This window comes from Thunnus albacares, chromosome 9 (genome assembly GCF_914725855.1).
Source record: "Thunnus albacares chromosome 9, fThuAlb1.1, whole genome shotgun sequence".
Lineage (NCBI taxonomy): Eukaryota > Metazoa > Chordata > Actinopteri > Scombriformes > Scombridae > Thunnus > Thunnus albacares.
In genome coordinates, this window is record NC_058114.1 from 32,087,234 (window position 1) to 32,101,125 (window position 13,892).

Sequence of the window (13,892 nt, forward strand, 5' to 3'; positions counted from 1 at the left end):
TCTGCTTCCTGTCTGTCTCCTTAGATCCACTCTCTGTCCGCCCCCACCCCCAGGAACCATTACCCACCCCGCCCCTTTTCTCTGTGGCTCTGAAGATAGCACAGAAAGTTAATTTTCATGTAAGTGGACTCTTTGCTGCTTCAAGTGTTGCCTTCCTGGCCTCAAGCACATCTTGGGCAGCCTTATTCATCCTAGCAGCGGGCAGCTCCATGGCTAGGATGTCAATTAATGACACACTCCACTGGTGCAAGGAAAGAAAGTGTGCAGAGGTTTCCATCTAATAGCCAACATCTTGTTTCCCGCTAGCCAAAGTTTTCCACGTGTCACGTCGGGGCTCTCTGAGGACTTATCAGTTAATAGCATTAACTCTGGAGGGCACAGTGATGGCAAACCTAGTAATTTAGAAGTTAATTTACAGTTCTGTTCCCAAAAATGCATGACCGTGAGGTATTACCCATGTAATCTACAACTGAAATAGCGTGTCCCTGTTTGCTTTGAGTAATTCAGAGTATGTATGGAAGTAAGTTAATCTTCAAAGGGATTTTTAGGTTTGCATAAATATATTAACACAGTATGTTTTGTCATACTTGACAGTATAAAGAGATGCACAGATAGGGGAGGGTCAACATAAGAGTCTCTACAGAGAGGAGTTATTTCTGGTGTCAGGTGGTTCAGGAAGTAAGAGTCATGTTCCTAAATGGGCATTAAGAATTCTCTTAGTTGAATAATTGGTACAAAAGATCAGCAACTGTGACAGAAGTAGTTGGTTCTTTGATTTTTTTTAAGAAGTAGAGTCTTACCAATACTGAATTTTTCAGGTTGACATCGATATTTGAGTTTTTAGAATGTCAGATAATGATATATTGGCCATTAATAGCTTATTACACAATCAAACATTTTTGATTAGAATCTATCAATGTGGTAATTAAAGACTTGTGACAAAGATGGAAACTGTACAGCACATTTAACACTTCAGTTTTCTCTGGTAGATAAACTGTGGTGATGTTGCTGTTTCTAAACTACCTCAAACACATCTTTGGCATGTCTGAACTGCAACTACTTACATCTGTGATAAGCTAATATTGGCATGTTAATATCCATTGGGTTCTAATAAAAAGTTAAAAGGTACATCCCTGTGTACATAAAAACCAGCAGCTTCCACCACTCAGCAAACCCACTGTGTATCACTAATACTTAGTATCACTGAGGAAAAATAAAAGTACAGCAACCAATATGCTCATAGCAAGATGCCAAGATGAACTCACACTTTATGGTGGTTCATTTGGAATCATTGCAAAGACAGATGGTGTCAACAGCATAGTGAAGAGTAAATAATATTAGCTGTAATATATACAGTACATGTATTTTGTTGTTTTGTTTTTCTGAACACCACAGAGCATATTTCAAATTTGTTACAGAAAAAGTAGTAGAATCTACTTTTATCCCACTTCAGTAAACTTAAGACTAGAGCTCCATACATTATAAAATAGCTGAAGAAAAAAAATATGTTCGAAGTAAACAAAAGGCCTTTTCTGCACCAACTGATAACAAAGCCAAGAATGATACATTATGTAAGGCTGCATTTTAAGAAAATGTAAGGGCTTATATAGATTATCTGAAGCAAGTTGTGTTTAAAACTGGTGGATCAATCAAAATGAATTAGCTTTAGAAGGTAATTCTTCAGCTATAGACTCTGCCTCAGAAAAGCACCTGAATAAGGACTTTCTCCTTCATTTTAAGTAGTTATTTTTCCTCAAAAGAGCAATTTTCAGTTTTTGTTGAAGCACTGAAGGTATCTTAAAAGTTCCCAAATTTGAAATGTGTTTATTTTTTCCATTCATAGTCCAATACAGCATTCGTGTGCCAGTCAAGATGTGATAGAGCCATGTCAAATTGCTCTCCTCTCTCAGGATTTTTAATAATTCACAGCTCGCAGCATCCAGCTTGACTGAAAGGGCCCCAAGAAAAGCCAAACTGTAGCTGACAAAAGTGAAAAGCTTAGTTCCCTCCTCAGAAAAAAAGATGTTTTAGCAGATGCGTTTGAATAGGCTACATGTTGTGTATGTGTGTTTGTAATTTACTTTCTTATTGTGTAAATCAAAGTTCACGCAAGGAAAAAAAAACATGATGAACCCTCCAAACTGAAGACATTTTGATTGGCTGTCACTCTTGAGGAACTATTTAAGGCTCAGGAATTTGGTTTACAGTGAATTCAGGTGAAGAGGAAACAAATCTCTCTCTGTTGTGTTATTTGTACATGTGCCCTGAAGACTGACGCAGAATTTTAATGGCAAAGTCATCCCACAATTTTCCTCTCTCCAACTGTGGTCTGGTAATGCCGTGCATAAATTAAAGGACCAGTATGTAAGATTTAGTGGCATCTAATGGTGAGGTTGCAACCAACTGATTACCCCTCCACTACCCCTCCCCTTCCAAACATGTAGAAGAACCTACGGTGGCCACTAAAAACACGAAAGGCCCTCTCTAGAGCCTGTGTTTGGTTTGTCCATTCAGGAAACATGGCGGTGCAACATGGCGCGCTTCATGGAAGAGGATCTACTCCTCATATATATATATAAAGGGCTCATTCTAAGGTAACAAAAACACAATTATTCTTATTTTCAGGTGATTATACACCAATTAAAACATACTTGGAAGTATTATATTCCATTTCTGCCAAGTCCATTCCGCTAGAAGCCAATAAATTCTACACACTGGACCTTTAACTTGAGACAGATGTCATTTCAAGCCATTTGTGCAAAAGATAATTGACAGTTCTCTTCACTCAGATATCAACATGAACCCTCTATAATTGATTTGACAGATACAGTACAGCACACTGCCGTGTCACTGGACAGCCAATCTTTAAAATGGAAAACATGGCAGCTGATGTCAAATCTATCCACCAAAAGTTGATTCTAAATCAATCAACAAGTCTTCTTACCTAAACAGCAAAAAAGGTGGTTTGTCAGCATCTTCTAAAATGATCTATATGAGCATTCTCTGCATTTCTATGGTTAATGTTTGGTTAAGTTTAGGTAAGTAAAAGGTTAGGGAAAGACTGCAGCTTCTCAGAAGTCCAGTTCTTGTAGTAAGTAAGTCTTAACAAAACCCAGCTGACAGTGTTGGGCAAGTTACTTGAACATTGCAATCAATTACTGATTACATGTTATTAATTGTAAAAGTAATTACATTACTCATTACTCAGCAGCAAAAGTAACCTGTTACATCAGTCGTTACTTTACTTTTGTTAGTCAGCCGTCAGCTCCATCAAAGCTGCCTTTAAATAACTCCCCCAAACCCACATCCTGCATCTTTTATATTTAACACATGTAGGAATAGAAAATGAGACATTTGTGGTTTAACAAGCCAGCAGGATACAGTTTGGAAAGATTTTCTGACCATCCAACAGTTAGTGTTAGCGTAGCCTCAGGATCCTCTGGATCCATCTGTCAGCTGAACGCAGAGACCACACTGATATCAACCACAGCTGTCCACTTATAATGAGTGACTTTGGGCTTGTTGCTTACAAATATTGGTAGTCACTGGTTGAGATTTTTTGGGCTTGTTTCTAAAGTGTAGTTGCTTATTTGGGCTTGTTCCCTATATGTCTAACGTTAAATAAAGTCTAATCCAAGTTGTCAAATATCGCTGCCTGCAGTCAGAACCACGTATGTACTAGCCAACATTAAAATCCTTAGCTGTGCCCCGGTGGATCACCGGTTAGTGCGCATACCATGTAACGTTAGACTGAGTCCTTACCACAGCGGCCAGGGTTCATTTCCAACCCAGACCCATTGCTGTATGTCATCCCCTCTCTCTATATCCCATTCTTCCTATCTCTCTCCACTTCACACTTCTTGGCTGTTCCCGTTAGGGGTCACGACTCATCCGTCGCAAATCATCCATTTCCATCTCTTCCTGTCCACTGCATCTTCTTCTCTTTTGCCATCCACCCGCATGTCTTCCCTAACCATATCCATAAACCTCCTCTTTGGCCTTCCTCTTTTCCTCTTGCCTGGCGGCTCCATCTTCAGCATCCTTCTTCCAACATAACCAGCATCTCTCCTCTGCACATGTCCAAACCATCTCAATCTTGCCTTTCTCACTGTCTCCAAACTGTCCAACCTGAGCTGTCCCTCTAATTATTCATTACTAATTCACTAATCCTGTCTATCTCGTCACCGTCACTCCCAAAGAAGCTCTTAGCATCTTCAACTCTGCCACCTCCAGCTGCGTATCCTGTATTTTCGTTAGTGCCACCGCCTCCAAACCATACAATAAACCAACAATATACCATATATATATAATATTCCCTTTCACTCTTGCTGGTAACCTTGTCACTAATCACACCTGACACTTCTCTCCACCCACTCCACCCTGCCTGCACTGTCCTCTTCACCTCTCTTCTACACTCCCAGTTATTTTGAACAGCTGACCCCAAGTATTTAAACTCATCCACCTTCGCCACGTCTACTTCTTGCATCCTCATCATTCCGCTGTCCTCTCTCCCATTCACAAACATGTATTCCATCTTGCTCCAACTGACTTTTATTCCTCTTCTCTCCAGTGCATAACTCCAGCTCTCCAGGCTCTCCTCAACCTGCTCCCTACTCTCACTACAGATCACAATGTCATCGGCGAACATTATAATCCACGGAGACTCCTGCCTGATCTTGTCCGTCAACCTGTCCATCACCATTGCAAACAAGAAAGGGCTCAGAGCCAATCCTTAATGTAATCCACCTTCACCTGTCTCTTTCCACTATACCTGTCTAATAAAGCCAAAATGCTTAAAAAAAAAAACTTTCAAAAAAATCCTTAGCAGATGTTTTTGATGTTATTTTAACGCATAATAGCTTGTTCTGTTGAGGATCCATCCACAACCCTGTTTCCTCCACCCCTCCCCTTCCCCCATACACACAAGTAACAGTCAGTGAGTGAGACATTTACAATCAAAATCTTGCGATTGATGGAGTTTCTTTAGCTACTTCGTTAACAATGCCGACTATAAGTGGGCAAAATACGGAAAAAAACCAAAAAGACTGTATTAAACTGGTTCAACTTCTTTAGAGTTAAAAAGAAAAATGTAAGATTACAAATAATAGTATTTTTGATATGTTTGCTTATGATATATTTATACATATATAAATTGATCAAGTGGCCTCAGTCACATTCTGGTGGGTAAGGTCATCTGTTTTTTTCTTTTTTTTTTTGGAGAGTCACTTCTTTTGGGCTTGTTTCCATAGACCTGGTTACTTGTTTCTCTGGCACTGATATCAACCATCCATTAATCCCCGTAACACAGCAAGCATGACGACTCTGCATCACGTCACTGACATCATCTGTCAGTTAGTACATTTACATGTTCACCAGTCCCTTTGATGTAGTAAACTGTAGTCTCTCGGGGTACATTGATTAATGCAAGCTGCTCTTAACATTTACTTCATTCAAGACTACTACATTCTACATTCAAGTAGGAGCAAGTCACTTGATAAATGTGTTATTCTTTACTTTTAGCAAAGACCCTTTGACCAAACATTAAGGAGAAAGTATCCAACACACACATATACATATATAGGTCCAATTTAAATAGCGCGTATTAGTCTTGAAATACTGGAAACAGCCTGTTAAGTAACCACCTCCCTCTTGTTCCTAAAATCCCCAAATTCAAGGAAAAAGTACAGAGGACATGACTTCAGTGTCCCCAGTGATAGCTATGACTCAGGTTGGAAGTTGTGGAAGCAAGTTAGAAAACCAGTGTATTTCCCCAAATGAGTATTGCTTTTACTGCTGAAATTAAGCATCAAAGCTCCAGCCTGCTGAAGTACCCTCATCCAAAACACTGAATCCTTATTCAGCTCTAGGGCAACTGCTCTGCAGCTGACCCTGAACTTTGACCTCCCTGTGGAGAGCACCAACAGAAAATACTTCATGACTACATGCAGAAATAAAGTATCAGCAGGAGCACATGCATGTCTATCTGTCTGTCTCAGCGTGAGTCAGCTCTGTAAAATCCTGTCTGAATGGCAGAGCATTTGGTTTGGCGACAGCCTGGCATACATTGTACAGAGCCCACCAGGCTATGAAAATTAACACCCAGCAAATGGATTTTTAATTAGTTGTAAAAGTGTGTGTGTGTGTGTGAGAGAGAGTGTGTGTGTGTGTGTGTGTGTGTGTGTGTATGTGTGCAATCTGGCAGAATTATGGACAGGCAAATTGTGGAAGTACAGATCAGGAAATTGTATGTTTGTCTGTGTTCATTTGAGATAGTGTGTTTATGGGGGGAAAAAAAGTGGCACCACTCGAATTTCCATAATCTTTGTGTATGTGTGTGTGTGTGTGTGTATGTATGTATGTGTGTATGTGTGTGTGTGTGTATGTGTGTGCGTGACCCTCTACAGCTGCAGGCTTTATTGACAGACATCATGGATGAACTGGGAGGACAGAGGAGTAGCACTGAACGTGTCTGGAATAAAATGCTTAAGGTAAAGAGAGAATGTGTGTGTGAGAGAGAGAGAGACACACTGTTGAAACCCACCACTGGTTCAACAGACAGAACCATTGATATTTGACATTTCTGCTAAACCCTGGATGTCTCATGGCGTCATTTTTTATATCATTTATTACTACATGTATCCTTCTATGGCAACTACACTATGGTCAAGGTACAGTAAAGGTTACACATCTAAAACTCTTCTAGTCAGTTGTATAATATCCTCTGTGACTGTGGAGGAGCTTTGTCAAGTCTGAAAAGTAACCCTGATCACATCATAGTGAGTCACCAGGGTTATCCCACAAGTCCTCCAAATTAAACAACAGATACATAGTTTGACCATTCAATCCAAAATGACACATAGAAGTGTTTCCTGATCTGATGCCACTATCAGCAGTAATGAGCAGGATGACAAAGCTATGGATAAGGTTGTGATGTAGGCCTTTTCCATACACATGTGCTGGCTTGGCTTGATTCAGTTTGAATTGGCACATCAGCCAAGCACGGCAGGGATTTGCATCTTCATTACAACAGGGCTACCTGCTTGGAGGTGTGTCTTTAACTGATGACACACTGCCTGTATACATCATGGCTGTGACTAGTGGTCAAAGTCACAGCTGTTGAACGGTGGATAAACATTTTATTTCCTATAAATTCCTCACAATAAAAACCTTCCATTAGTTTGTCAGTGGAAAGCTTTTAATATGAAGCAGCAGCAGCAGGAAATGTTTTCATCAGCAGTAACTTAACGCAGCTCAGCGATCAGGAAACGATAAAATAAAGCCGATTTCCGAAAGTACAAACAGGAACACAGGAGAGAAACTAAACTTTAAACCACAGAGATTCAGTTAGAAGCTACAAAAGTACTGAGAGCTGAACACACAGAGACTTTTAAAAACAGCTCTCTGGTCTCCACAGACATGAGTTGAGTCTCGTGGTGCAACACAGCTGTTTGAGGAGGAGAAGCAGGGAGAAGGGGGGGTCGTCACGGTTGGCTGCAGTCAGCGAGATGTGACCGCAACCTGCTTGGAGGCGAGCCGCTTTGGCCCAACTCCAGAGATGGTCCATCTCGGGTGTGACTCGGCGCAACTCAGCGCAGCAAAACTGGTGATGGAAACGCAAATCAGCGCGGCATGGTTTGACTTGGTGCGGCCAAAAGTGTCAATGGGAAAACCCTGAGGGTCTTAAAAATCTATGTTGACTTGTGATTGTAAAGCTTATAAAGCTCCTTATGTGCTGCAGAAACATCTAGTGTGAATGTAATCTAAAAGAAGGCTGGGCTGGCTTTCTTTAGATACTTTTTATATTTCCCTGTAAAAAAAGGTAAATATAACCATCATCTACTCTGGTGCAGCCATTAGATAACAATGCCCATCCTACATAAATAATACAGAAATTACAAAGAAAATAGATGTGTAAGGCAGTATATAGTATATAAGGCAGGGTGGATACTGGGTTTCTCACTAATAGCTGTTATTTGTTTCTTGATGGAACCCAGTCTGTCAAATGCTATGGTTGGCCTGTTGGTACCAAGAAACCCAACTGTTTCTTTTCTGTCTGTTTATTTTGCAGTAGATAGAAAATGGAGGGTCAAATCAGTTGCATCTCTGCAGCTATTCTCAGATTTGTGAATGAAATTCATAAACCCAAGGACTGAAAAGAAATAAATTGAGATACTGGAGAAAAATGCTGAACTCAGTACACAGACTACTGTATGACAGCCTGGTTCTTTGTCTAGTTTGTTTTGGTAGAGCTGTTGTAAATGTGAATATAAGCTCTGCCCCTGCCTCGTGGTCGTGAGGAAGCCTCCTCTAGGCAGAGAAACCTAAATCTCTGTAAGGACCATGAACACACTAAATATTAAACTCTGTTTGAGCTAATTGAGAGGAGAAGTTCTGAAGCAACCCATTGGTTCTTTAGAGCAAATAACTTTATATGCATTACAGTTTTACTAGTATCCAAAATCCAATTTACTTTTGACAGCAAAGAAATGGTCATTACCCGCTTAGACTGGAGATGTTTCTGTAGAATGAACAAATATCAGTCGAATATGTTATTTATATTATAAAGAAAAAAGATGAGGACCATGGCTATATATTGTATGCACATGGTAAAATATTTGAGAAGAGACTAGATTTTAATATTCAGGCCACTGGTGCAGTGGCCATTCAAAATGTGCCTGTTTGGAACAGGCAAAATTCTCAGTACCTAGAGAGAACAGTGCCCGTCCCCTAAACACCTCTCATGCAGACTATCAATACATGCTTTTATTTACCGATGCTCCCTAAACACCTCACATGCAGACTATCGGTACATGCTTTTATTTACTGATGCTCCCTAAACACCTCACATGCAGACTATCGGTACATGCTTTTATTTACTGATGCTCCCTAAACACCTCACATGCAGACTATCGGTAGACGCTACAATTGAACCATGTTCCCTAAACACCTCAGACTATCCGGAGTCTCCAATTTGGAGCTGAGCTGAAGTTGGAATGAACTGCAGTGCCTGTTCAAAACGTGCCTGAGACATCCTGCAGTATGTCTTGAACATACATACCGAGTTCCCACACATGAGTAATGGTAACAGTAGAGCTTCACTCTCTTTTCAATTCATTCTCTATGGTAGTTCTTATCACTACAGATGTAATCTCCCCCTCAGACCACAATGAGGGCTGCATTGGCAGAGCGGCACTGTCTGTATTTCCACTCGCTGACCCCGTGGGCAGAAGGAGAGGCAGAAACAAAGTTGTTTATAAGGTACTTTTATATATTTCTCGAGAATCCCTCATCCAAACAACTTCATATTCGACACTGCACTTCCTTGGCTCCTCAGCAATACACAGGCCAAGTGTGAAGTTGACTGGATGAATTATTGTTAAGATATGTGACGGATACACATACATACATACGAACAAGAGATTCCTTCCTTTAGTAGAGAGATTTTATGACTGAATTGCATATACTATATTATATTAAATTTGAAACGAACACAATGCTGCCTTTCTAAAATGATGAGAAAAGGTTGTTAATAAAACGCCGAAAATTTTCATATCAAATATATCAGAAGAAATTCACAGACATCAGGATCTTGGCCTTGATTGAATATTAAAGTCCCCTCTCACTCAAAATTATGTTTTTGCTCTTATTCCTACAGTTAGATGTTTGAGCTTCACTATACATAATGATGTATATGTGCAGAGTTTGACACTAGAATGCTGTCTTCACATTCATCTGTGTGTTCACTGAAAACCAGATTTTAAAGGGGTGGGGCATACGAGAATGATTTGTGACATCACAACTAGTATGGAGCCAATTGTGGTCCAATATGCAACTTACACATGTGTGATGTGGAAACTTGAATCCTCCAGTGCACATACACTGAGAATAAACTTTACAGTAAAGCAGGAGACATCTTGTGTCCAACAGATAAACTTCTGAAATGAACAATATTTGCATATTCATAGATTACTGAATTTTTAATGAGGGAGCATGAGATGCTATTTTAAGGATTTTAAAGTGGTACTTTTTTTTGGGGGGGGGGGGGGGGGGGGGGGGGGGGGGGCATATCAGACATGCCATATTGTTCCAAGCAGAGTATTTTTATATGAACATATTTGATAAAGCAAATTATTATATATATATATACAGTAAACGTCATTTGTAGGAGACAGGACTGTATTGCAGTAGGATTGTTATGGGGGGGCTTTGCTCAGGTGCAGTATCCAGCTCTGAGGCATTGTTTGAGCGCATAAACTGTTAGCAGGAATAGTAGATATTAAAAAAACTATTTATATTAAAAAAACCCAAAAAGATTGTAATCCACTTCCAATTACCATCCTTATGGACTCAACAGACTTTGGCCCTGTTTATACCTGGCATTAACATGCGTCTCAGGTGATCTGATCACAAGTGGACAGCTCTAGTATAGGTGTGAACGCACCCAACACGCATTGAGATCTGCCTTCTCAACTGACGTTCTCTATTTTCCAGCAGACTAGGCACAGGGATTGCATTGCTGCCTCCCAGTACATGTGCTCTCTGTCCAAAGCTGTGTTCAACTTGTTTGATAACAGGATAAAAAAAAATGCATTATTTGGTTTTCCTGTATTTCATGTGAATTAAAAAAAAAACATTTTTCCTGTTTTTCCCATTCCCCTAGCCCAGTTTTCCTCTTCAAAATCGGCAACTGGAATAGAAATTAAATCAAAACCAGAAAACATCTTGTTTGTGGGATCCAATCATAAGTGGTGATTTAAGAAGCACGTGGAGACGTATGTTAATACCAGGTGTGAACAGACGTGTTTAGAGCTGTCCACTTGTTATCGGATCACTCAAGACCCATGTTAATGCCAGGTGTAAAGAGGGCGTTTGATAGTCATTCCTCAAGTCTGCAAGGCATCAGTGGCAAATGACAAGTGCTTCAGGGTTCTCTTGTGGCCTTTTTCAGCCCTTTACCAGACTTTCTTGAGAGGATTTAACCACAATTTATAGATTCTAATATGTCAACAATGTCAGGGGGAATCCAAAAATAATAAAATAAAATAATAAAAATCATTTTAATTTGTATGCATATATCAGCAAGTGCTGCATTTAGTTCTGCATTATATAAAGATATGATCATGATATGATCTGTAGGAGCTTCACACATTACTATCGATCTTTACAGCGATGCCTCTGCTCAGGTTACCTTATACTGATCATACAGGTGACGTTATTCAGTCTGTGAGGGTTCAGGGTGAAAATTGGAACTGTGCCTGAATAGTTTTGTGCTACTTGAACTCCCTATCAAGCATGAGTGTGAAGTCTGAAATCTGAAGTAACAACAGCCTACACTGCTGAAACAATATAAACGTTTTTGTCCACAGATTTCCACTCAACATACGTAAAACAGCCAAATGTTTCTGAGTGATCTTCTTCAAAATCAGAGAAAGAATTACTATGAGTTCAAACATGATACTGGAGGGAAATGCCAACACACACATGCACACAACAGATTAACAAACTGTCAAGTGAAACAATACGGAAGCGAAGAACAAGAGGAAGACTAATTCATTATCAGACAGCAGTTCTGGCATTTCTTGACAGCACCACTCCTCTGTTTCTAACCGTTAACAACCAGTCTGACCAGGCAGAACGTACAGCATTTAAAATATTCAACTTAAACACCGAGAATATGTTTTGTATCTGCATATGACTCGTCAAAGAGCACGCTGTTGCCAAACCGCAGAGTTAACGAATTCAGAGCACTGTCCGAGTCCTTGTTCATTTATTCAGAGCATCGCTGTAGGAGAAAAAAAGTTGGTGCAGCCAAGCATTGCAGTGTTTCAAACAGCAGTGAGGGGTATCAAACCAGCTGTGCTTTGCAAGTTACTGTACAACGTCTGCTGCTGTTCACGTCTGCTGTTCTGACTGCCAGGGAAGGCTTTATGGCTGTCAACGTTTCTGGAATGTTTTGTTCTTCCATTCGATAGCAATTTATTTATTCATTTCTCTCCTTAGTTCCTGGATTTCATTTGACAACCGTGATTTGATTCATTAAAGTGAAGATGTATATTCATTAAACAAGCACGCAATAATGTGAGACTTACTCTAGAAGATCAAAAACAAACATTAAAGCATTATTCTAAAATAAAAATTCCCAAAAAGTAACATATCTGTTTCATTAAATGTTATGACATGATATTATGACTATTGATTTGTTGTGGAAATGTTTACATCATTGCATAAAAACCTCGGAGACATAAGGAAAGCATTACACATTGTTGTTAATTGAAGTAGTTGTAAACACTGTATTAATCACACTTTCAGTAACAATTATACAAATGTCCAAATACTAAAATACATCTTGTATTTTTGGAGAGAAAGCATGTTGTTCAGCCAGCACTTGGAGATGTGAAGATAAAAACAGTATTCAACACGCTGACATGCAGGCCAACACTGACAGTGTTTTAAACAAAAACCTTTTTGTCTTCTCTTTGTCCAAAAGATCTAATAAAAGTGCAACACACCAACTGCTCAGTGTGTTCAATAATCTCAATAGAGGTAAGAAAAGGAGGTTGGTAATGCATGCGATGTATGTCACCAAAGGGGTAAACAGGCATCATTAATGACTTATTAAAGCAGTCAAATTATTTTTCTCTCTCTCCTGAGTTCAACAACTTATTGCTAGCACTTGCTTAGGAAAGGTATGTCTTTCCTTGACTTTACTCTATTTAATTACTTTGCAGGCAGGAGCTCCAGACACATACCTGCACAGCAAAATGCAGAAATTCAGACAGATAAAAACAGTTCACAGCACAGACTTTAACCGTATTAAGCGCTTTTCACTATTTACTCAGGCTCACATATTTCTGCTTTTTTCATCTCGCCTGGTATTTTAGCCCTAGGGGACTTCAACCCCTTTTTTCTCTGGCTTTTAGTTACGCAGGCTCACATTTGCTCTTTTTGGTCTTGCCTCATTTTTGCTCTTTTATCAAGGACTGTAACCTTGAAATGGGGACTGAAACCCCACTTTTTCTATGACATCATTTTATGTACACATTTTCCAATCCACCTGCCTGAACCAGCATGTCTCGCCTGCACACAAACTTCACAGCCCTGCATCCAGAGAACTATTCCTGACTGCACACTCATCCTCTAGGCACACTTGAAAAGGAGGAGAGAGAGGACCTCCTCAGCAGAAGACTTAATTCAACCTCTAAGCTTAGAGTATCTATGGCACCAGTAAAACCTCAACAACCATCAATGCATGCTTTAAAGCTAAACCCTCTTTTCTTGAATTTGGAAGTAATTAACAAATGCAATTTCCACAGAATTACCCTGCCGATTAACTGCCTATAGATTCAGTCTTCTTGTAAAAAGACCCCAACTTACACAGGACCCCAAGGTTTCTGCAATCTCCTGGGATCGGTCCTGGCAGGAAAGGGGTCAACTCTCCCAGGAAAAAGGTCAGCGGCTTAGCATCCCAGGGACAAGCCCCCAAAATGTAAATGGTAATGGACTGCCCTTATATAGCGCCTTTCTAGTCTTCCAACTACTCAAAGCGCTTCTACATGACAAGCCACATTCATTCATACACACACACATTCATACGCTGATGGCAGGTACTGCCATGCAAGCTGCCAACCTGCTCATCAGGAGGATCTAATCATTCACACATCGATGGCACAATTTGGGGTTCAGTATCTTGCCCAAGGACAATCCCACATGTGGATTGGAGGAGCCGGGCCACCCACGAGAACGTAGTGGAGAATTGCTTGATCAGTCAATGAACACACAAAGAGTGTTGTCAGGTTTTGAAATAATGTAATGAAATAATACAATCAGAAGTACAATGCATCATATCTCTAAGAGAGAGCACATACCACCTAGAATCAGCCTCTCTCTCTGGC

At 40.0% G+C, this 13,892-nt stretch overlaps 1 protein-coding gene across 4 annotated transcripts in view; it reads left to right on the plus strand.

The window, feature by feature from the left end:
* Positions 1–13,892, plus strand: part of LOC122988930 (spermatogenesis-associated protein 16-like) — a 116,569-nt gene that overhangs the window by 83,516 nt on the left and 19,161 nt on the right. For 2 of the 4 annotated variants that reach the window (XM_044361606.1, XM_044361608.1), the window contains exon 10: positions 6,405–6,488. The exons of 1 other annotated variant lie outside the window; for it this stretch is intronic. In XM_044361606.1, the coding sequence (XP_044217541.1) occupies positions 6,405–6,488 (84 nt within the window). Of the gene's footprint in view, positions 1–4,570; positions 4,769–6,404; positions 6,489–13,892 lie in introns of those variants that run through there. One more of the 4 variants, XM_044361609.1, reaches the window with a different exon arrangement.